The 24,794-nt window shown below is 41.6% G+C and overlaps 1 protein-coding gene across 3 annotated transcripts in view; it reads left to right on the plus strand.

The window, feature by feature from the left end:
- The window catches only part of CELSR1 (cadherin EGF LAG seven-pass G-type receptor 1), a 232,138-nt gene that overhangs the window by 185,022 nt on the left and 22,322 nt on the right, over positions 1-24,794 (plus strand). For all 3 annotated transcript variants that reach the window (XM_069764986.1, XM_069764988.1, XM_069764989.1), the window contains exons 13-29: positions 157-298; positions 425-545; positions 2,730-2,913; positions 3,713-3,814; positions 6,709-6,803; positions 8,330-8,539; positions 12,016-12,199; positions 14,390-14,533; positions 16,660-16,849; positions 17,210-17,377; positions 17,698-17,824; positions 18,935-19,135; positions 20,419-20,593; positions 21,968-22,080; positions 22,618-22,697; positions 22,787-22,913; positions 23,252-23,377. In XM_069764986.1, coding sequence (XP_069621087.1) covers positions 157-298; positions 425-545; positions 2,730-2,913; positions 3,713-3,814; positions 6,709-6,803; positions 8,330-8,539; positions 12,016-12,199; positions 14,390-14,533; positions 16,660-16,849; positions 17,210-17,377; positions 17,698-17,824; positions 18,935-19,135; positions 20,419-20,593; positions 21,968-22,080; positions 22,618-22,697; positions 22,787-22,913; positions 23,252-23,377 — 2,489 coding nt within the window. The remainder of the gene's footprint in view (positions 1-156; positions 299-424; positions 546-2,729; positions 2,914-3,712; positions 3,815-6,708; positions 6,804-8,329; positions 8,540-12,015; positions 12,200-14,389; positions 14,534-16,659; positions 16,850-17,209; positions 17,378-17,697; positions 17,825-18,934; positions 19,136-20,418; positions 20,594-21,967; positions 22,081-22,617; positions 22,698-22,786; positions 22,914-23,251; positions 23,378-24,794) is intronic.

The following is a 24,794-nucleotide window of genomic DNA, read 5'->3' on the forward strand; positions in this document are numbered from 1 at the left end:
ATTAGAAAAAACACCACCCTAATGATCTCCCCTCGCTCACAGACATATAACACATGTGTGGCATTATCGGCATTCATCACGGTATCTGAAAGGGTTCTGCTCTGACATGGCATCTGCCCAGCAGCACATGTAACTGTATCCTCTACTTTCCTCTAGGGTTCTTTGGGAGAGACTGCGTAGATGTGTGCAGCTTGAACCCCTGTGAACATGTCTCTACTTGTGCTCGAAAGCCAAGCTCTTCTCATGGCTACACGTGTGAATGTGGAGCAAGCTACTATGGACAATACTGTGAGAACAAGTAAGGGGAAAGTGACTGCTGTCTTACTGCTGCCAAGTGTTCTATCTCAAGCTGATATCATCCCGTAGTTATTCTGCATTGTTATCTTTCCTTTATCTAATGTTTCTTTTTATCTCCCATTTTTAGAGTTGATTTACCTTGTCCTAGAGGCTGGTGGGGTAATCCTATTTGTGGACCCTGTAACTGTGATGTTAGTAAAGGATTTGACCCTGATTGTAATAAGACAAATGGAGAATGCCGCTGTAAGGTAAGGATGTGTTGGAATCATTTTCAAGATCACAGTGCAGAAAATATTAACTTTGGAGTACAGGTTACCATAAATTCACAGAAAGGGACCCCAATGAACTATATTAAAAAAAAACCTTTATTGACAAATCTAAAATTAAAGGTGCACAAAAGACAATACCATCACCAAAATAAAAACAGTAAAAGGCCCAGGGAGGTGCCTGGCCCTACTCTAGAGCTCAAAAAACACCCTACCTACCAGCGGAGGTTGGCACCCTATTCCTGCGCAAGTGGCACCCCCGCTCATCGTCCACTGTCCCATTTACCCTTGGAAACCCTATATGGAAGATATGAAAAACCTACAACAGGAGAAGATATAACCAGTAGTAAAGATGTAATGAGGGGAGGGACAGGACAGGTGTAATATGTATTGCAGACAGCGGGCTACACTGTCCCTGTCCTGACCCTGCTTGTCAGCGGAGGTTGGCACCCCTGCTCCTCGATGGCTATCTCAAACAAACCCTAAGAAGGGTAGTTATGGAAGGAATCTTACAGTCTGTGAAGAGCTAGAGTGCTTACATATAGCATGATAGGGTCATATGGACTGTGGGACTCAAATGTAGTGCATGATTTCAGGGGAGCTCAACAATAGGAAGCATGCGAATCACTGTGATATGCAGATAGGATAAATTTAACAAATGTCCACTATAATACAAAGAATGAAGCGGAGAAGAACTCCCCCGAGTTGATTCCCGCACAGCTTCCCCAAATCATGTCTCCATAATTGGAGCCATAATGCACATTGCAAATCAGATGAAGAGCTCCTCATATAACAAAAGCCCACAAAGCATATTTCTAAGAAAATAAACTCGACGCGTTTTCCCTCTCACATGAGGGTCATCAGGAGTACATATACATGTTAGAAAATGCTACTTAGCTTTGTCATGGCAATATGTTAATAGCAATGTAGTCCTTGGCACATAGGGTGGATCCCCTCTGGATGTGGTGCACTGATGTCATCCACTGTGCTGGACGCAGCGGAGGTACGCAGCGTCCAAACCGCAGCGTTTACTGACCCTGGGAACATACCCTCACTTTCCTGCCTTTTCAGGAAGCATTTTCAGCAATGCTTTATATCAGTAAAGGCAGGTTTAAAATGACTTTTTTTACACAATGATTATAGCCAAAGGTCCAGCAATCACAAAAGATGATGTCACAGCTAGATGGTCAGTGTCTTTTTATTGTGCCTAACGTTACATGTGTTTTTTCCTGAAACAGGAAGTTAGAATCTAAAAAAGCCCTAGTGGTCAGTGTGAAAATTGCCAAATTTCTATTTTTAATACAGATTGTGATATGTTAAAAAGAAAACGATTGCCAGCAATTAAAAATATATACTTTTAGTAACATAGTTAGTAAGTAAGGCCGAAAAAAGACATTTGTCCATCCAGTTCAGCCTATATTCCATCATAATAAATCCCCAGATCTACGTCCTTCTACAGAACCTAATAAATAGTAACATAGTTAGGCTGAAAAAAGACAACTTTTAACACAGAAACATGATTTAAACATTGTATCGTGTCTTGAGGATAGTTTCCTTTTAAAGTGTGAAGAATGGTTTAATGTCCAAATGACTATATAGATAAATAGCTTACAAGAACTTACAAAAGATCCCCACTTCAGAGAGACAAATTATATACTCACCCAATTGATATTTTCTTATGTGAAAAAATGATGAGAAAAACTCCGCACTCAATTTTGGAGAGTGTGAACAAAAAGGTTTTTAATGGCTATTCAACAACAATATTTAACGTTTCCAATATTTAACGTTTCGGTTGTATTCTGGACCTTCACCAGAAACTGCCGCAGGATAGGAGCTATGATGCAAGGTGGCAGCGCTGTGGGAGTGCGTCCTTACTATAGCGCTATACTAAGGCAATTAGGGACACACTCCCATCGTGCTGCCACCGTGCATCCTATCCTGCGGCACTTTCTGATGAAGGTCCGGAATAGCACCGAAACGTTAAATATTGTTTTGGATTGCCATTAAAAACCTTTTTAATACGCCTACTCGAGCACCACATTCTCCTTGACGGAGTGCCGTATATTTCTACAGCTATATGAAAAAATGGCCATTGATTCTCTGGAAGCATAATAAAAAGATCAGATACATATCTTCTAGTAATTAGTCTTTTTGTCTTCTTTCCAGGACAATTACTACAGACCACAAGACAGTGACACTTGTTACCCATGTGACTGCTTCCCTTCAGGAGCATATGAACGTGGGTGTGACATGGAGACTGGTCAGTGCCCATGCAAACCTGGCGTCATTGGGCGCCAGTGCAACCGCTGCGACAATCCTTTTGCAGAGGTCACTAATGATGGCTGTGAAGGTACGAACATTAAATTAAACCTATGATTGATAGTGTTGTGTTCCGCTAAACCTCTTTGTTATGTATCATGGTTGAATTATGTATGTATGGTAGATGGAGTTCATTCCTTCCGCCATCCTCTGTAATTTGGTGGGTTAGGCAGACACAGCCAAGGTTTGCTTTCTAACCAAACACCTCATGGAAAAACACTGTCTTAATTGATACATGATATCATAGGTCGCAGAACATACAACACTTGACATGATGTCCAGATTGTATAAACTGAGTACATAGTGTAGTGTCAGTGCGCAACTTGCATACATACAGCTCCGAACACACCGTCTCTGATGATCATTCCCAATATACATATAGATGGGATTTTATGCATTCTTCTACCATAATTTCACTAGAAAGGAAACCATGTGTGTTTCCATGACCAGCGTTCCTACTAAATCACTAGAAGCGACATTGGGTTTTGTTGTTTTAAACCTTGTTTGGCACAGGATGAGTCTGCAGGGAACAGCTGCAGAGACTATGACAATTTTATTATTCTTGGCTCGTGAACAGTAGAGGGTGACAAGAAATGAAATGTTATTGAACAGTGAAAGAAAGTCTGTCTTCCCTGGTATGGTCTGTTCACCATTGTGGTTCTCTATGATAATAATACAAGCTTGTTCATCACATGCTTATCATTTCTCTACAAGCCTGCCATTTCCTTACTCCGTGATGAAGTCATTAACTATACGGGAGCTTACATGTGCCAGTCGGTCAAGGCCATTATCGTGAGCGATGTGTGATATGGTTTCTCCTTTTATTGCAGTGATTTATAATGCATGTCCTAAAGCCTTCGAGGCTGGAATCTGGTGGCCACAGACCAAGTTTGGTCAACCAGCTGCTGTTCCTTGTCCCAAGGGATCTGTCGGTGAGTCTAGCCGTAAAACCTGCTTGTAGAAGTATATGAAACTTTCAAGGTGTATAAATGTTGTCATAGAAAGCTGCCGAAAAGTTAACAAAAAAAGAAAATTGTTTTAAAATGTTATTGCTAAAATTTGTTAATCAGATCCCACATGATGGCATGTCAATATGTGTGTACAGACAATGAACAGGAGCCCATAGGACTCAAAAGGGAATGTGTCATCAGAAAATGGAATAAATGTATCTAAAAATATATATTTTTTCCTTCATATCTCCATTTTGATATCTTTATAAAAATATTAGCAATTGTCATATTAGCCTAACAGACTGTTTAATGAACAAGTTTTAATCAGGACATTGTGAAGAGGGAGAGGAGGTGATCTGTGACCATCTCCTATTGTGAATAGTGGACCCAGTGTCTACTGTTTAAGGAGGTGATCCCTTCAGGGTGCCAGACCTCCGACTCCTCAATATCCATGACACCGACTCAGACTCCACCAAAACAGACTCCGACTCCACAACCCTGGTTACCTTCATTGTAATCCTGGCTGTGGTGATAAGGAGACTACTGAAATGTCTTCTGTACAGAACAGGAAGTCTGATATTAGGCCTAGTGGCAAGTATGACAATTTTTTATAGTGTAATTTCTGATGACACATTATCTTCACTATACCTCCTGAAATCCTAATGGAATTGTGATTATGAGAATACAACAAACTTGTATTTTATACAACATGGATGAAAAACATGGGTATGCATACTGAGAGTGTAATAATGCCATTGGGCTGCAAAAAGAAAAATAGGGCCGCACAACTTTAGTATTAAATTAATGTACGCTATGTGGCCAATATACAAACACATACATACACTGTGTGTCAGTGCACTGTGATTAATGAATACATGATCTCCATTATCGCTGCAAACGTTAAAAATGTGAGCTACTTAGTTAGCGTTTTTTTATCACAGAGAGCAAAAGCCATCCAACCACGTCAAGGTGACCTTTTAATGTGGATGGTCCCTATCCACTATATGTCCTACCTCTTCATGTGCCGAACCGGGCTCATCAAATGAAGAGTTCATGTATTCATTCATCGCAGTGTGCTGACGCATCGTGTTTGTAAATGTTACAGGACAGATGAGAATTCTCTGATACAATTATGTTATGGTCCTTCCAATCTTTTTCCACTAATCGTGAAGGATTGGAATTTCCATAATTGTTGGAAACATTGGGAATTGTAAACCTGCATGTTTTGTGTCCTCAAAAAAGAGCAGTTTTCCATCTGTATGCTGGTCTGTTTGTCCTCCCTTTTTCGTTCCGTGTGTCCATATATCACCAGTGGTCGGTCTGTGTGAAAAGCTGTACTATTGAGTAACATTGGTCAGTGTGCTGACAGCACACATACAATACGCCCGTCTGAGCGAGCCCTGAGGCCCAGCTCTCATGGTTCAGAATCATAATGCCTGTCGCCCCACTCTCCTGCACAGTTGTCGCCCTATTACCTGCTGCTTTTATGGGATTACCTTTCTTTGTTAATCAGATCATTATCCATTTTGAAGAGCACTGACACAGTAAAACATATGTGCGTTATAATTGTTGATAATTATAGGAGGCTTCTTCTCACCCACTACCATTACCTTCAGAGTTAAACACTGCCACGGTAATGCATGGTGGGCATGACAAGCTCGGCACTAAATTATTTACCCCCTGAGTCATACCCTGCACACCTCAGACTGTTCATTTCCGCAGAATGCAGCCAGCACAATGGCAGTGTAATTGTTGGGACAATTCATCTCCTCTACATGTGACGGCTAGCGATGTATGCGACGTATAGAGAACTAGTTTATGGGCTGGTGGGGTTAAGATTTGTTAGTTAGTCCTTATTTATGGGTTACTCTGGTTTTATAATGTCAGATCAGGTGCCATAGAAGGACTGTCATAGTATTACTGCCCTGAGGAAAATCTGTACTGAGTAACCAGAAATCTAAAACTTTCAGCCATCCCACAAAAGACGAGGCTTAAAGACCGACTCGACAGATGTTTGATAGATTCCACCAGCTAAGTGTAAGAAACACCCGTCCAGTTAGCATGATGTAAATCACCATGGGACAGGTCCATTCATCTACTGGATCATATAGCCTTTCTAGGTCAGTTCAGTGTATTTATTAGCATGTGTTGTATTAAGGGGTGTTCCCATCTCCAAGGTCCTATTCCAATATGTAGTAGGAGTAATGATAATATTAGCAAATAAATCCAATTAGAAATGTAGTATAGTTCTTCTGATTCGCCATGCCGCTTAACTCATGTGCAGAACATTGCAATAGCTTAGGTATCCATGGTTACGATTAATGGTAATTAATTAACTAACGGTCACTGTGTGAGTGGTCGTAACTATGGATACCTAAGCTACTGCAATGCACCTGTACATGGGGTACATGGGGTAAGCAAGATAGTGACCTACAACTTATTGGGGTAGGATTTGGAGGTGGGAATACCCATATAAGTTGTGAAAATCAGTGTTAGAAAAGATATTACTAATCTAGTCCGTTATCAAAGCTTTAGGCAATCATTGCTATGGTTCATTTACGAAGAGTAATAGAAACCTTGATGGACAGATTTTTTTGTTAGCCACACTACATTGTACTGCTTTGCCACCATTGCCCAGGTGCCAGTCTAGTGGAAGAACATAGTGTGGTGTCTAGAAAGGTTCTCAGTTGCTTTCCTTCATACATGGTCTTGATCCTTGATGCCATGAAACAATAAAACCTGTCTTATAGATAATATCTAATGCTGGTATTCTGGTTGGTTCTGAAATCATTAATCGGCTCTTATATGATGAGGTAACATCCTGTATTAGGTTTCTTCCTACTTTTGTGTTCAGTTCCTACATTTGTTTCCTTCAGGGAATGCGATCCGGCACTGTAGTGAGGAAAAAGGCTGGCTTCCTCCCGAACTCTTCAACTGTACCACACTGACCTTCTTGGAACTAAAAACCCTGGTAAGAGCATCGCTAATCTGCCAAACCCCGGGTCCATTTTACCAGCCCTCATGTAAGCACACAATTCAGGGGGAAGCTGCACCAGACTCCATAGAATTGCCGGTCACAAATAGGGCACTATTGATGGCCGGCCTCTCAGCAGGTGGCCTACTTTAGCTTGCATTTAGTGATGTACCATAGGTGGGCAACAAAGCAGTCCAGCCATTACGGTAATGAAGCCCCCTACTGACCTAGGATATACTGCTCTTGTACTGGATGCCCAGTTGTGGCTAATGGTCCACTCACACTGACCGACCGGCAGCGCTAAACAACCACCGGCTGGTAAATCTCTACCGATCGTTTATCCTTTAATAGCCTAAATACAGTGGCAAACTGTGGTTAACGATGTACTCTAAATGATCTGTAATAGGTCATTCCATGCTCACAAGCTGATATTATTCTCGGCAGCGTGAGTCCTGTTTACACCGGAGGATGTGCTGCCGAGAACAAAGATTTTTTGTACACGACAGAAGATCTTTTCACCTGGGTGACTATCACTCCGGTAACACTGAAAGATTATCGCGAACAAGTGTTCCTAAGAATCCTCGTTCACAATAATCTTTCATTGTAAATACATTACCTAATTGATTGTTATTTCTGAAATCAATAATACACATGAAAATAAGCAGCTTTGTAATATATCTTATCAGAGAGATCTGCTTCTTTCTCCAACAGGAGTGATCGTACATTCTTAAAGTTCTCAGTTCATGGGTGAAATCTGTATTCGGTGCAGACAGACGTTCCCATTACTGAGATAGGAGATGGCGGCTGCTACTGGTAAGATTCTATGTAGAGCTCGCGGCCGAGCTCCTCGTCATTCTTTCTACATAGAGTCTTATAAATGCTGGCTGTCATCTCCCCGCTGAGTAATGTGATAATCTGTGATCACTGAGAATTCTGAGAACCAACGATCGGTCCTGGCAGAGAAAGAAGCAGATCTGTCTGATAAGATATATTACAAAGCTGATTATTTACATGTGTATTATTGGTTTATAAACTAAAAATGAAAACAATGATTATTCTTTAAGTCATCTTCTTTGGTATTTAGCATTTATGTTTTGTGTCAGTTAGAAATGATTTGCGTGTTTGTTGTTAGTGTGGTGGTGGGTGCCCAGGTTATGTGCATGGTCAACCCTACACTGGGTGCTGCTCACTCATGGAAGATGCTGGTAAAGTGACTCTTATTCCCCTGCTGACAGCCCGCAGCCTGTGTACTCAGCTCTACAAATACACTGTGTTGTGATGAATGTCAGGAATCCTGTGCATGTGGTGCCGTTATACCAGTCATATTGCACTAGAGCACTACGCGTGGGATGGGTATGTGCACAGCTCACCGCCAGATTGCATAGAAGTAACATGGACCTGTTAATGAGATGGCGCTGACCTTCGCCTGTAAATTGTTAATTATTATCAGTCCAGTATCAGTCTGTGAATGCAAAACAATAGTGAACTAAGTAAATACTCTGATTATTGTCCATCTGTTACAGAATGAAAAGCTTCACCGGAATGAGACCACTTTGGATGGAGTGAAGTCCATTGAGATTGCTCGAGTCCTGCAGAATGCAACCAATTACACCAAGTCTTTCTATGGGAATGACATCAGGACCAGCTATCAGATGCTTGTGCGGGTGCTGCAGTATGAGAGCCAGCAGCAAGGTTTCGACTTGGCGGCCACTAGAGATGTGGAATTTAATGAGGTATGCTTAGCTATCATGTGTAGTGCAGAACTGATACGCTCCTTTCTATATACTGTGTCTTCCCCGTCACATCATTGTATGCGTTATGTATTAATATGTTATGTCGCTGCTGGTAGCATACATATTGTATGGGATTGAGAAGAGGATTGGACCTTAGAAAACAGTAGAGTATCTTAGAATGATAAATATAAGAGTAAATAAAATAGCAAAGTAATTCTAGCAATTAAATGGCATTCGATTGTTCATATGTACACACGATGCTGTCTCTGGAGTATAATTGTACAGGAACTGGGGGCAAAAAGAGAGCAATAGGGTCTTATGCGGTATCAACAAAAAATAATGCTTACCTTCTATGGTTGTGTGCACATAACAGGTTACAAGGTGTAGATAGTCAGCTGCTGCAGGTCCACCGGTCACCAGACCACATAGGAATGATAGGGGAAAAACGTGCATTTTCCATTCTACTGATGAAATGGTCCAGGATACACAGTCTTTATTAATTGTGGTTTTATTATCGTCACGTTTTCGAAGTTGACATACTTTAGGATATAACCATAGTTGCAACCAAAATGATTCAACTCCCATTGCTGCAAATTAGGTTCATTAGCAAACTTGCCGACTTTCTGTTACTTGCAATAAACCAGAGCAATTTAAATAGCTCAAAACAAATAATGTGCTGCAACTGCTCTGGTCAGATACCACCTAAGATTTTCTATAGAAAACAATTCAGGCGACTGTGATGGCCACTCCAGAATCTTCCAGGACTTCCGAAACCGAGCCATTGCAGGCTCTAGGGTATCCTTGGGATTATTGTCCTGTTGGAAGGACCAATGACGCTCAAGCTTCAGCTTCCTCACAGAAGACATGTTTTCTTCTAGAATTTCCTGACGCCTGAAGGGATTCCTCTTCCCTATGACACAATGCAGTTTTTCAGTGCCAAAGGAAGCAAAGCAGCACCAGAACATCACCAAGCCACTGCTGTGCTCCACTGTTGGCCTCCAGACCTTACTTCTAAGCCACTGGCTTGAAAATTCCAGTTTTGTTTAATTGCTTCACAGAACAGAATCCCAAACCATCTATGACTTATATCATTTTGAACATGCTGGAGCTTCTGGGTCAGTAGATTTGTATATCTTAGGCTATGATGAACTTTGGTGCATTCTTGATGCTGCGTATTTTTGCTGCGTCATGGAAATCTCCTGACCACTGTGACCTGAGAGGCTTGTTTCAAGTCCTCAACATGTCAATTTTTCTTGCGAGTTCACAGAGTTTTCTGTGCAGATTTTCCCAATAGACTTCCATAAGATGAGTAAAATTCACAGATAAAAGACACACACGCTTTTTGTGTGTTTCCGCCAAAAAAATACATGTAATTCGCACCTAAATATATCAATCAGGAAGATTGACTGTTTGATGTGTGTGCCTGCCGCTGTTTCTAGCAGAGGTAGTGTTACCTCTGCAGCATCTGAGAAGCACAGGGGATCTGAAGCTTGTAAGTGCACACAGCCACTGCAAAAGTTTTTGGTAACCTGGGCAATAACCTAAAAACTGCAAGATGAAAAAATCCATCTGTTCTTGAGAACTGAGAGGACTTTTAATAACAGGTAAATTAAAAAAAGTGCTTGTCTTTACAAGAACTTTACAATTGTAACCAGTTCTGAACATGAGACTACTCATTTCGGTTGTTCTAGCTTCATTGGCTTATTGTAAACAGCAGAAAATGTGTAAATTTTGCTTACAATCCTAAGGTGAAATTGGGGTTGAATAATTCTAAGGGCGACAGTGTGTTCCAGTTTATTTTTCACAATTTACAAAACTGCGTTTTATGATTTTAACATATTTAGAACAATCACTTTGTGTTTTCTGAGTTAGGCTGGTTTCACATTTGCGTTTTTTTTTTTGCGGTTTTGCGGTAAAAAACGCAAAAAAGTATGCGTTTTCCCCCCTATATTTAACATTAAAAACGCATGCGTTTTTTTGCATGCGTTTTGACGCGTTTTTGCAATGCATGCGTTTTTCTCTGCATGCGTTGTGTTGCAGAAATGCAACATGTAGTAATTTTTGCGGCGTTTTTTTTGCCGCAAAAAAAACGCATGCGTTTTTTCGCGGCAAAAAAACGTATTGATGTCTATGTAAATGCATGCGTTTTTAAGCACATGCGTTTGCATGCGTTTTTATAGAAAATCACAAGAAAACACCCTAACCCAAACTCTAACCCAAACTCTAACCCAAACTCTAACCCAAGCTCTAACACAAACTCTAACACAAACCCTAACACAAACCCTAACCCTAAGGGATCCTAACCCTAACCCTAAGGGTTAGGGTTAGGATCCCTTAGGGTTAGGGTTAGGATCCCTAGGGTTAGGGCTAGGGCTTGGGTTAGGGTTTGTGTCAGGGTTTGTGTTAGTTTGTGTTAGGGTTAGGGTTTGTGTTAGGGTTTGTGTTAGGGTTTATGTTAGGGTTTGTGTTAGGGTTAGGATCCCTAGGGTTACTAGGGATCCTAACCCTAACTCTAACCCTAGGTATTTATGTTTATAGTGGGTTTTCTAGTTGATTTTGATGATTGGCAGCTGTCACACACTTCTCATCATGCGTTTCATAAACGCAAACGCAGGAAAAAACGCGTTTAAACGCGTCAAAGCGCCGCGTTTGCGTTAAAACATGCAAAAACGCATGCGCATAAAAAACGCTGCGTTTAAACGCGTTTTTTCACCAAATGCGTTTGCGTTTTAAACGCTGCGTTTCTAAACGCAAATGTGAAACCAGCCTAAGGCAGTTGTATAAAACATACTGAGGATTTATGGTAACCGGACGCGGTAAATAATGATCTACAAGTCAGATATAAGTTGGACTGTTGAATGACAATATCAAAAGATCATCAACGTTCCTTGAAGACAGGTTAATACGTCTGCTGCCCGGGGCTCTAAGCTTCTTTCACTCTTCTCAGACTCTTGGAGGCGGAGTCCTAATTTCTTAACAGCACTGAGTATTGGAGCCAAAGCAGTGTTGGGTTTCTAGTTTAATAATTGTCGTAATCTCTGAACTTGGCTAAGAATTACCAGTGAAAGCTGCCTTAAGGGATTACTGGTAAGTAATGCAATTTGCAACCAAGAAGTCCATTATGAGAGAATAAAACCTTGCTGAGTTTCAGTCATTTTTAATGTTTTTCCATAATCTACCAAAACTGGAAATACATATTTCTCAGAAAATCCGAGGATCTAACTGTATCCTCAAGGTGTCCTCAACTTGAAAGACCACAGGACTCAAGGGCTGGTATGTACTTTTCTCGAGCTGATAGAACAGTAAAACATGCACCTCCATTTTTTTGCCAAATTTTCTACTTTATATGTACCAACAATATTACAGGAAGAAAAAGATGGAGGTGAAATTTGTGCCTCCTAAGACACATAGAGAACACTGACTGAAGACAGATTTGTATATCATGGCAAATTTCTCTCTAATACTTCATTTTACAGAACGTCATCCATGCAGGCAGCATAATATTAGATCACAGCAACAAAGAGTATTGGGACCAGATCCAGAGGACTGAAGGGGGCACCGCACATCTGTTGAAACATTATGAAGAATATGCCAACAACATGGCCCGGAACATGAAAAAAACCTATATGAAGCCCTTTATCATCGTTGCGAAAAATATTAGTAAGTATTACTTTAGAGTAATTGAAAAACGCTTAAGAAACTTACTGTGAAAATCCTTTTCCATTTTTCAAGTCAATGCCATATTGTTTTAAAGATGTACTTTACCATTTGGGAAAAAGGCTGAGACTCTAGAAAATACATAAATCTCAGAACATATGTGTGAGTCGTAGTAAATGAGTTTTACTATCCTCTGGTGACTCATGAACATTTTAAGAGCGTAGTCCTGATCTCAGGTATTAAAGGAAGGGAGTGTTTGTCAGCGGCATAGTACACACATAGTGATGATCAAGTCATGCCTCAGAGTTATGTTTTACACGGTATGTTTGGCTTCTTTACATTGAAATATTACTCTTAATGTTCACTATCTCATTAAATCAACATACGCAACTCAACATTGAAATTGCAACACCAAGAAGCAAAAGTCGTTGAATTATGGAAATCACAGGATGGACAGACATGTTAATAATTTACAAATGATGAATTTTTTTTTTCAAAACACCTTGCATTATTTAGTATTGAGTATGAGCCCCACACATGGTAATACATGCACTTACTCGCCTTTGCTTTCCATGAGGGTATTAATGGTTGTCTGAGGATTGTTCTGCCATGTGAATGCACTTGGAGAGACAAATCATCAATATCTGCAGGTCCCTCTGCGTTTGCCTGCCGAACAATGACGTCCTAAATACTCGACGTGCTCGATGGGAGACAATTCCAGAGATGCTGCAGGCCATGTTGGTACATTTAGGCCTTTTAGGCTGCTTACAGTAACACGAATAACTTGCGTCCTGGAATTGTCATGTTGAAAAACATCTCCCGGGACATTGGAGAAATGACCAGACTGTTGGTTCTACGACCAGATCAATGTAATTCCAATCTGTTCGTGTAGACTAGAGAAGAAGACTAATGAAGACTAGAGGAAACCAGCTACCATACTTCATGCCAACACACAAAAATTGTGGATATATCCAGCTCACCTAATGGTGTATTCAGTTTATGGACATGATTCCAGGTCAGTGCACAGATATGGCATTTGTCGACAATGGGGAGAGTTACAAGGAAAAGGGTGTGTTCAGCATCTCATAGGCAGGAGGGTAATTGAAAACACAAAACTTAGTTCATGTTAAAATGCGAATGAAAAATCCATGGAAAAATGAAGTAGAAAATACGTAGGAATGGACTTCCTTACGCGTTTTGAACAGATACGTTCTTAGTCACAGTACACGGAGAAAAGGAGGTCCATTCCTATGTATTTTCTACTTTTCTTTGTAGTTTAGGCCACCCCATACCATAATCCCAGGCGTAGTATTAGTGTGATGTTCGTTGTGAAGGCCTCTTTTGGCATGACCCATTCGGTATCCAGACCAATCTCCAGCTATGATTGCTTCCTAGACAAAATCGGAAGTCATCACTGAAGGCCATTCACCTCCATTATTCCATCTGGAGACTGCGTGGGCAAAACGATCACCTTCACGTAAGAACGTCTCTCTGGTACTACTCCCATGATTATGCTGTGAGTTGGCATAATGTGTGGTTCAATCTTCATCCAGGTTCACTAACAGCTTGGCATTCATTGATCTGGTCGTGAAACCAGTGGTACGATCATTTTTCCAAAGTATCAGGAACCATTTTTCACCACCTCGTGCTACAATGGTCTCCAATGCCTCTTATATCTAGGACGTCATTGTTCAGAAATTGCAAAGGGAGCTGCCAGCAGTGGATCTTGATGATTTGTGTGTCCAAATTCATTGAGCGTGGCAGAACATTCCTCAGGCGGGTAAGCGCTGATCATGCCAAGGCGGGTAAGTGCATGTATTTCCATATGTGATGCTCAAACTCAATATTGAATAAATCAAGATGTTTTGAAACTTTTGTTTCTATTTTTTCCATTATTTGCATATCATTAACATGTCTATCCATCCTCTGATTTCCATAACCCCATGACATTTCCTTCTTTCAATGTTGAGGAGTATATATGTACATTATAATTTCATCTATATGTAATGGGTTCAGAGCTAAGGCCTTGCACCCATACAGTGTAACCAGTCAGGGTAACTATTTCTGTACAGTTTAGGTACAAAAACCTGTTCTGATTATAACATTTGTGAAACTTACTGGGATTCCACTAAGATGTTTGCTTGCAGTAAGGATGTAATCCATACCTTCAATTCTGCGACTTCTTTCCTCCAGTTATTGCTGTAGACATATTTGACAAGGCGAATTTCAGTGGAGCCAAAGTGCCCCAGTTTAATGAGATATATGAAGATTATCCTAAAGACTTGGAGTCGTCAGTCCTGTTCCCTGATACTTTGTTTAAGCCCCCTGAAAAAAAAGGTAAAATTACAGTCTTTTTTTCACTCATCTTTGTTAATACCGGACTTAACTGTGTTAGGCAACATGCAGTGGTGATATATATATTTCTAGACAACTGTGGTAATGTAATATAGCTGTGTTTCTATATATAAAGATATATATAGCTGTGTTTCTATATAACATGTACAATATGGTAGGTTTGTATCTCCAGTCACCTGATTATTATATTATTATACAGGACGATAAATCAGCATAAACTACCACTTGTCAATCATCATTGTTGTCAACGTCTTCATTTCTTTCAGTGCCATAAATCACTTAAAATGACTAATCACTGCATCAGAAATGTATAAGTCATTGTAAATGTGTTCTGCATGAGATGTGGGGGGATAAACATTACAGTACATGAGATATAAAGTCATTCTTTAGATCTGCTCTTGATGTGTTCAACTTTAATACATGAGCTCTCTCTAGTTTCGTCTGAGTAAAAACAAGTCTCATTCATCCTTGTGTGAGCAGATTAAGATGGAATCCTAGCTGTCCTTCCTAGATTGGCACATAGTGCATGCTGTACATCATGTGGTGGTATATGGACAGCATGAATAATATGGAAATTGTTAGTATAATGGCATGCACACCATTACAGTAGCCCTCACTATCCCCAGAGCTGCCCCAACCTCGACCTACTGTGCCCTTCCCCAATAGCCTGTAAGCTGGTGACGGCAGTGTCCTCCCCCTCTGCACCAGTCTGTCATGGTTATCTTTTTGGTTCATGCTCTGCGCCCATCTCTTCTGAGGTCTCCTGACACTACGAGAGTTAAGGTACCTTCACACATAACGATATTGTTAACGATATCGTTGCTATTTGTGACGTAGCAACGATATCCTTAATGAAATCGTTATGTGTGACAGCGACCAACGATCAGGCCCCTGCTGGGAGATCGTTGGTCGCTGAACAAAGTCCAGAACTTTATTTCGTCGCTGGACTCCCTGCAGACATCGCTGGATCGGCGTGTGTGACACCGATCCAGCGATGTCTTCACTGGTAACCAGGGTAAACACAGAGCACAGCGCTGGAGGACAGACAGCGGTAGGTAAGTATCTAGTGTTTGTTTTTTTTTACTTTTAGCATGGTAACCAGGGTAAACATCGGGTTACTAAGTGCGGCCCTGCGCTTAGTTACCCGATGTTTACCCTGGTTACCAGTGAAGACATCGCTGGATCGGTGTCACACACGCCGATCCAGCGATGTCTGCAGGGAGTCCAGCGACGAAATAAAGTTCTGGACTTTGTTCAGCGACCAACGATCTCCCAGCAGGGGCCTGATCGTTGGTCGCTGTCACACATAACGATTTCATTAAGGATATCGTTGCTACGTCACAAATAGCAACGATATCGTTAACAATATCGTTATGTGTGAAGGTACCTTAAGTCACATCTACTATTTATTTACTAACTACAGGACATTCGCTTTTTTTGTTTTATTCTAGTTTTTTTTTTTTAGTTTACTGTATTTTATATATCTTTGTAAACCCTTTTGACATATTCAGCACCATGGAATTAATGGTGCTTCAAAAATAAATAATTATATTGAACGAGTGCTTGGATTTCTTTGGTAGAGCACTAGTGATGAGCGAGAGTGCTATGATAAGGTTCGCGCTTGTGCCCTAATCGAGTATTTTCGTTGCGCTTTCAAAAAACGCTGGAGTCGCCTGTTTGTTAGGCAATCCCTACGTGCGTTGCGGCTGTCGAACAGCCGGGAGATATGCAGCCACTGTGACTCAAGCATTTTTTTCCCATAACACCGAAAATACTCAATTAGGGCATGAGCATGCTCCGATAACACCTTATCCCAGCACGCTCGCTCATCACTAGTGACGTAGGACTGCCTGGAAACTAATAAGTAAGTGTGTCCAGAACTGTCAGAGAATTGCGCTGTATAGCGGGTATATTCATAGATGACCTCGCCGGAATCCGAGACATTTTATTACCAATTCAAAGCTTTCATTGTGGATCTTTATTGTTCTGCACCATCCATCATAACATTTTACCACTGTATACAGTCTGAAATAAAAGCTTTAACGCTTCCTTAATGGCATTGTAAAGACTCACATTATTATATTACAACTAGTTGTTTTTCTATGTAGATCTGCCCACCGTCAAGCCTTCCAACCAGCTATATCCTGACAGTGATGAGGAATATGACTCCCGTCTCTCTAAACGGAAAAAGAGGCAGCCAGATCCTTCCAATCAGCATGCTATAGCTATGGTGATAGTGTATCGCTCTTTGGGGCAGCTCCTACCCGAAACCTATGACCCTGACCGCAGGAGCTTAAGGTACTTTTACAATGACCCGGCAAAATCTCTCTCAATCCTCTGTCGTATTCTTGTCATAAAAGTCTAAGTTTGCGTCATAATATAGTGTAATGTACTACTTGTAAGATCACGCAGGAAAAATCGCATGAAAGAAAGAGCTAGGAATAGGTGACCATAGACAGGTACATCCGACGCTCATGGGCGCGGTGACACCATGCTCGCCTTTTACTGTCCGCTAACAGAAGTACCATAATCACAGATCTATATGACTAGGTGCCTTCTTGAAAGTCCTATTGTTTTCCCCCTGAGATTTGATCGTGGCAGTTTACCATATTATCAGTATAAATTGTTATCATTTGTACCTTTTCTCTTACATCCCAGAGTTCCTAACCGACCAATTATTAACACACCGATTGTAAGCGCATCTGTGCACAACGAAGGGGAACCATTACCATCTCAACTGGACAAGCCAATAATGCTAGAATATACAATGTTAGAGACCGAGGAGAGGACCAAACCGGTGTGTGTATTTTGGAACCACTCCATTATGTAAGTGTCTCTTTTTCTTGAAGAAAATCTGTCACCGCGTTTTTGTTGTCTAATGCGAGAACAGCAGAATGTAGAGACAGAAACCCTGTTACCAGTGATGTGTCGCTTACTGGGATGTTTGCCGCGGTTAGTAAAATCACTGAGTGATAGCTCACTGGTGTCTACCCCTAAGTCATGCAGCTCTCAGATGGGGTAGTAATAACCTGGTGACAGATTCCATTTAAGTATCTGTCATTCGCAGGCTGAAATCATTGATGAACTCACACATCCATTTCTATGGGGAATTTAGAAAACTAGTTTTCTTTTCTCTTCTGAAACAGAACTGGTGGCGCAGGAGGGTGGTCCTCCAAAGGCTGTGACCTAGTCTTCAGAAATAAAAGCCACCTCACCTGCCAGTGTAACCATATGACCAGTTTTGCTGTGCTGATGGACATTTCAAAGCGAGAAGTAAGTTCCTCGTTACTTATTCTACAGCAGGATTTACCAAACAGTGGAGCATACTGACTGCGTCGTACCAAACATGCCAGTCTGGACTTGGCAGCGTGAATGTAAACCGCGATGCACGGATATTTCATGAACCATCTACCCTTTAGGGCACAAATGCCCTAGTAGGAAATCTTGGATGCAGCAGTTGCTGCTGAATAATAAGAAATAATAATTGTATGTTCAAACTGAATTTCCATTGGAAGAGGAGATCAGATATACATCAGGTATCACTGAAGTCCAAATGTCAAGTAGATATCTGTCTAAAGCAAGTATACAGGGAGGGAATCAAGAAAAGGAAAGGATGGGGCCAATAAAACATTATATTTAAATCTGGGTTGAGATGATAATAATAATCACGTGTCACATAAAGAGTGGTCAGATTATCAGCTTAGTTCTGAAGAGCGGGTATGTCTAAGAGGCTAAGTGAAGTGGATGAGTATTAATCTGTTGGAGCTGAGAAAGTCTGCAGCTGCGTTCACACCCCGTGATATAGATCTGTGCGGGCCCATGCCAGGTATACCTTATGTGCGGCACTCACCAATATGCTAAAAAACCAAAAGTCCATTATTTCATAACTTAAAGCACAAGGAGAACAACGGGTTGTCAAAACCGGTGACTTTTGTGTTTCTGTACCCTTCTAATGGCCATGCAGGTGCATAAAACGTCCACCGTCTGCCATCACCACAACCGTGATTTAATTTGTGAAGTAAAGAACTGGGGTTTTGTCCATATTGGTGAGTGCCACACTTCCACTCCTTCCTACTGCATGTATTTTATCTCTTCAGGGAGGAAGAGGACTAGAACTCTAGTTCCTCCTATAGGAAGTAGCGATCCTAAAAGTCAGTATGGACCCTCTAACGAGCCTTGTCACATGACATAGGATAAAAGCCAAAACTGTTGATAATACGTGCACCGCCATATATTCTGGGACTGCTCCATGATTGCACTATTCCATTTTTAATGAATGGAGACCATCTGGTAGTACAAAAAGTCTCTCTCTGAGTTATTCCATGTCCGTCTTTGTCTGCCCCATGGCCACATACAATGACCTGTGAATTGTCTCCTTAACAGAATGGGGAGGTGCTTCCTCTGAAGATCATCACATACACGTCTGTGTCTGTCTCGCTGGCGGCCTTGCTGCTGACTTTCATCTTACTTGTGATCATCAGAACATTACGATCCAACATCCACAATATCCACAAAAACCTAGTGGCCGCCCTCTTCTTTTCTGAGCTAGTCTTTCTCATTGGCATCAACCAGACAGAAAATCCAGTAAGTGAGAGCCTCTTCATGTACGTCGCGTTATGTTGCCAGTATGTGGCGGTTTATGACATCTGTCTGGAACGCCGATTGGGGATTTGTGCAAATGGCCCAGTTGGTTGTCTGTGTATCTCCGGCATGTACGGTGAATGTACAGAATCCTATATTACCGCCTGCTTCCCATGCCTCAGCCAGTATGCGCTATTTCACAAGATGTTCCTCACATCTGGCACTGGTACCATCAGACATCCCTGGCATTGTGGTACCAGATTAATCATCCGTACCTGCACTTGATCTGCAGCCTGACACGTCATGCGCTGGTAAACCTAAGACAGGGCAGGAATGCTGGAGCTGAAATAATTCATGACTGCTTGGCTCACAGCCTGAGTTATGGCCTTTCTGTGAGCAAATAAGACTGTTTCAGGGAGCGGCCATAAACCCCCTTACAAAAGGTCGTGGGTGATTAATGTCCTTATTGCTCCATATCGGGTTTTCTTTGTAAGTTTACTAGCAAGGGCATCATCATCGTTTAAGGTCCTGGATGCAGAATTAGTGGAAAAACAGACTTTCTATAGCACTGCACTGTGCAAATATTAATGCTGGAGAGAAGCCAATCCTCCCTGTGTCTTCTGTTGGTGTACCTTGTCGTCACAGGCTTAGTACTCGCAGTTTGGGTCCTGTTACTAGGAACAACTGACGACTCTACCGAAAATGAGAATGTAAAATACACTCCTGAGCCGAAAGCTGTAAGGTGTAGCTTATGTATATACAGTAGATATTTTTTCAATTAGTGTTAGCTTTCAAGTTTTGCAGTAAAGTACAGTGATATCAGATAGCGTAGATGTCCAAGGAAACCAGTAAGATCAGCAGAATTTACAGGAGACCTATAGACAAGTAATGGTGTGTGCACACGGCGTCTTTATCTGGTGACCCATAAAATGAATATAGTTCACAGCAATGTCAAAACCACATGGCTATGCACATGTCCCATCTCATGGCACTTCTTTTAACTATTTTAGGGTTCAAAAACTCTGAAGCAGTAAAAGGAAGTGACATGTTCCTTCTTTGGGTGTCTTGTCTGCCGCCACGTTCTATACATACAAATGCAATAGCTGTACATGGCAAAAGGCGCTGGTGTAGGAGCCGCCGTGTGCACATACCCTAGCAGAAGCATACTATGTAATAAAACTGTCCCTTCCACCAGAGACCGCTGACCATTGTATTGTGCTCAATAACATAAACCTTCCATATGATTCACATTGGGGAGTTACATTCCTTTTTTTTCTTGTATATAGTTTGTGTGTACCGTGATTGCCATTCTTCTGCATTACTTCTACATGAGCACTTTTGCCTGGATGTTTGTCGAAGGACTTCACATTTATCGTATGCTGACGGAAGTGAGGAACATTGACACCGGTCACATGCGTTTTTACTATGTGGTCGGTTATGGGATACCAGCCATTATCACAGGTATGTCGCCATCCATGCACCGGTTACATGAACTTCTACTATGTGATTGGTTATGGGATGCCAGCCATTATCACAGGTATATCGCCATCCATGCATCGGTCACATGTATTTCTACTATGTGGTCGGTTATGGGATGCCAGCCATTATCACAGGTATGTCGCCATCCATGCACCGGTTACATGTTCTACTTCTATGTGGTCGGTTATGGGATGCCAGCCATTATCACAGGTATGTTGCAATCCATGCACCGGTTACATGCACTTCTACTATGTGATCGGTTATGGGATGCCAGCCATTATCACAGGTATATCACCATCCATTGGACCTTTGGTCAGGGCAACTACCCAATGTTCTATATATTACATCACCCATGAGGTCTCTAATGTCCGAGTTACTGGGCTTCTTGCCTTAGTTCTCCTTCTTTGTACATTACCTCCTTATTGACCAGGCTGGCAGGACGCCATCCATCCATGGGTATGCGTACATTGGTAATATTGCATATCAGCAGGCTCAGACTGGCCCACAGGGTAACAGGGGAATCCCCCGGTGGGCTCCTGTGCAGATCTGGGCCCCCAACCCCACTGTATGGGTAGTACTTGTCATAATTCACTTGATTCTCTCTCTACAGAAAAAAGCAGCATCTCATCATTCATTAATCAAACTACACAGTTTATTTGATAGAGATATGGGTAAATTTGTGAACCAGGGTCGTGTAATATTTGTATGCAGGAGAAAGTGGGCCCTCAAAATCAATGTTACTGGTGGGCCTTGGCTCCCCAGCCCGACACTGCATGTCAGCGTGCTGGTGAATATATGTACGGTTTTGTCAGTGGCTGGGAACATTGACTTAGGATTTGTACAGTTCTGTAAGCCGCTGAGTGATGGAGAACTGCAGTGTTGAACAATCCGATCATCTTTGTCCTAAGAGTGCTCCGGGGTAGAATCAATATTACCTACAGGAATGTTTGCACATCACCAGGGCCCAGGGCAGTGTTATTGGAGCTTTCACATCTTTTCTGCAGGGTTTCAGTTGTTGTAGTATTTGTGACCTGTTTTACGCTCAATACTACAATAAAGCACAAAGAAAGAGAAATAGAAGGAATTTGTAAAAATGAAATGTCCTACAGATGAACAGTGCATAGGATAATGCAATAGGCATACATGCGTTATATTTTCCTCGGCCCCGTTTATTATATGTATAAGTCTTGTATAATTACTATTTTCTTCGCTGTGCTATAATTTCCTTCTTGTAGGTTCCTTTGTGTAACAGCTGAATAATCTCTTTATTCTTCAATGCTCTCACTATCCTCATGGATATAATTGTTCTAGTCTTTCCATGGGAGAAATCATATTTTTTTATGTTTTACTCATCAGGACTTGCTGTTGGCCTGGATCCTCAAGGTTATGGAAACCCTGACTTCTGCTGGCTCTCAGTACATGACACCCTAATCTGGAGTTTCGCTGGCCCCATCGCTTTTGTGGTCGCCGTAAGTATCTTCAGAAGAAATGGTTTAGTTTTAGTAGAGTTTTTGCCCTTGTCATTGGAACCATCATATTGCAAAGATTGGCTCAGTGATTAGCACTTTAGCCTTACAGCTCTGGGGTCCTGGGTTCAAATCCCACCATGGCCACCATCTGCACGGATTTGTATGTTCTCCCCGTGCTTGCGTGGGTCTCCTCAGTAGACTGCACCTAGTAATTGTAGATGAGCAATTCCGTTCTTGCTCCCTGGGTCTGCAGTCTAGTGTGGTCCTCCGTGGCAGCTGGTCTTCACTTGGCCTCCTCAGCACGGCATCCTGGCTGCCACTGGTGCTTACTAGGCCCCACAGTATCATGGCATCGCTCGAGACCTATTAGTCACAAGAGATGCCCAGATGCAGTGAAGACTGGCTGCCATCAAGGACTGAACTACTAGTAATCATTTGATGGCCGTGGAACAAGTCAGTAGAGAACGGCAATCTCTGGTGAAGAGTGACAGGAATAATAAGCATGTCATAACTGTTTCCATGACATTTTGCCTACAGATTAATACAGTCATCTTCGTACTAGCCGTGAAGACATCTTGTGGACGGAGACCACGAGCATTTGAGAAAGCTGGAGTCCTGTAAGTGTAGAGGCCAATAATAAACTGATTTTATCTAAGCATCCACAGAAGTAACACACACATGTTAACGAAGAAAGTCATGTTTCTAGATCATCGCTGAGGACGGCTTTCCTCCTGCTGCTCCTGATCAGTGCCACATGGCTACTGGGGCTGATGGCTGTGAACAGCGATGTGATGACGTTTCACTACCTTTTTGCCATTTTCAGCTGTATGCAGGTAACATGCCGACAGTTAGTATTTCTCAGGTCTTAAGATGACCCACTCTTTTCTAATACCTTGCGTCCCTGGTGAAGGTGCTTGCCAAGGACTAGTACATAACTGTCTGCATTTCACATTTCTTAGTAATAGATACTAGACATCCTTATAGTCCTTTAGATTAGATTATCAATGATGAAAGTAATTCCTTTGGTTCAGGCAAAGCCACCATCTGCATGGTGGCTCAGTTAGGTTTCTCAGTTTTCAATTCTTGCTTCCAGATCACATTACTTGTGTCATTAGACGATCATAAAATGCAGCTAAATGTGACAGATTTTTCTTTCCTTTTCCTACTCCAGGGACTCTTCATTTTCTTTTTCCATTGTGTATTTAACAAAGAAGTCAGAAAGCAGTTAAAGAATACATTTACTGGAAAGAAATACCTGGCGGATGACACCACAACAACCAGAGCCACATTACTAACTGTAAGTCGCTTTCTGGGCGTCTCTCTACTGCCCCCTGTTGATGCCACCAATGATATTCCAGGTTAAAACTTGTCACTTGTGATGTAGGAATGACATTGTTTGCAGACAGAAGACGAATGGAGACAATCAAGTAATATATGTTGTGTGTGTGCGTGCGTATTATTTATTTATATTATGTATAGGCAGTCATGGTTGAAAGTGTGGGCACCCTTGAAATTGTTTCAGAGAAGGGAGCATTTTTTTTCCAGAAAAGTAAATCAATTGCACATGTTTTGTTAATTGTCTCTTCAGAGAGGAAGTCATCGTTGCCCCTTTAACGAGTTAATTACTTTGTGTGTATTGGAACAACACAAATAAAAAACAGAAAAAAAGGGCAAACTGGATATAATTTCACACACAACCCCCAAAATGGGCCAGACAAAATTGTTGGCACCTTTCCAATATTGTGGGTAATAACAGGTGTGGGCAATATGAAACTCAAACCTGAAACCAGATAAAAAGGGGAGCAGTTGACTCAATCTTTCCATTTTGTGTCTGTGGGTGCCGCACTAAGCCTGGAGAACAGAAAGAGGAAAAGAGAACTGTCTGAGGACTTGAGAACCTAAATTGTAGAAAAATATCAACAATCTCACGATTATAAGTCCATTTCCAGAGATCTTGATGTTCCTTTGTCCATGGAGCTATTCTCTCTAGATGTGGACAGCAGAGAAAAAATGACAAAACACAGGATAGTCCAGATGGTTGTTAAGCGACCCCAATCAAGTTTCAAAGAAATTCCAGCTGTCTTGCAGGCTCAGGGTGCATCAGTGTAAACGCAAACTATCTGTTGACATTTGAATGGAATGAAACACTACGACAGGAGGCCTCTACTGCTGATACAGAGATGTAATAAAGCCAGTCTGCAGTTTGCTAAAATGTACATGAGTTAGCCAAAATCCTTCTGGGAAAGAGACTTGTGGACAAATAAGACCAAGACCAAGATAGAGCTTGTTGGTAAAGCACAACATTCTACTGTTTACCGAAAACAGAAAGAGGCCTACAAAGAAAAGAGCATGTTACCTACAGTCAAATATGGTGGAGGGTGTAAGATGTTTTGGGGTTGTTTTGTTGTTTCTGGCACTGGGTGCCTTGACTGTGTGCAAGGCATCATGAAATCTGAAAGTTATCAACGGATTTTGGGTCGCGATATAGTGCCCGGTGTCAGAAAGCTGAATTTGCGTCCTAGGTCATGGGTCTTCCAGCAGGACAATGACCCCAAACATACTTCACAAATCACCCAGAATAGGATGGAAACAAAGCACTGGAAAGTTCGAAAGTGGCCAGCAAAGAGTCCGGCTATAAAAATTTAAATCCCATTGAACACTTGTGGAGAGATCTTAAATTTCTGTTGGGAGAAGGCATTCCTCAAATATGAGAG

Source organism: Ranitomeya imitator, chromosome 4, assembly GCF_032444005.1.
Source record: "Ranitomeya imitator isolate aRanImi1 chromosome 4, aRanImi1.pri, whole genome shotgun sequence".
NCBI classification, from domain to species: Eukaryota; Metazoa; Chordata; class Amphibia; order Anura; family Dendrobatidae; genus Ranitomeya; species Ranitomeya imitator.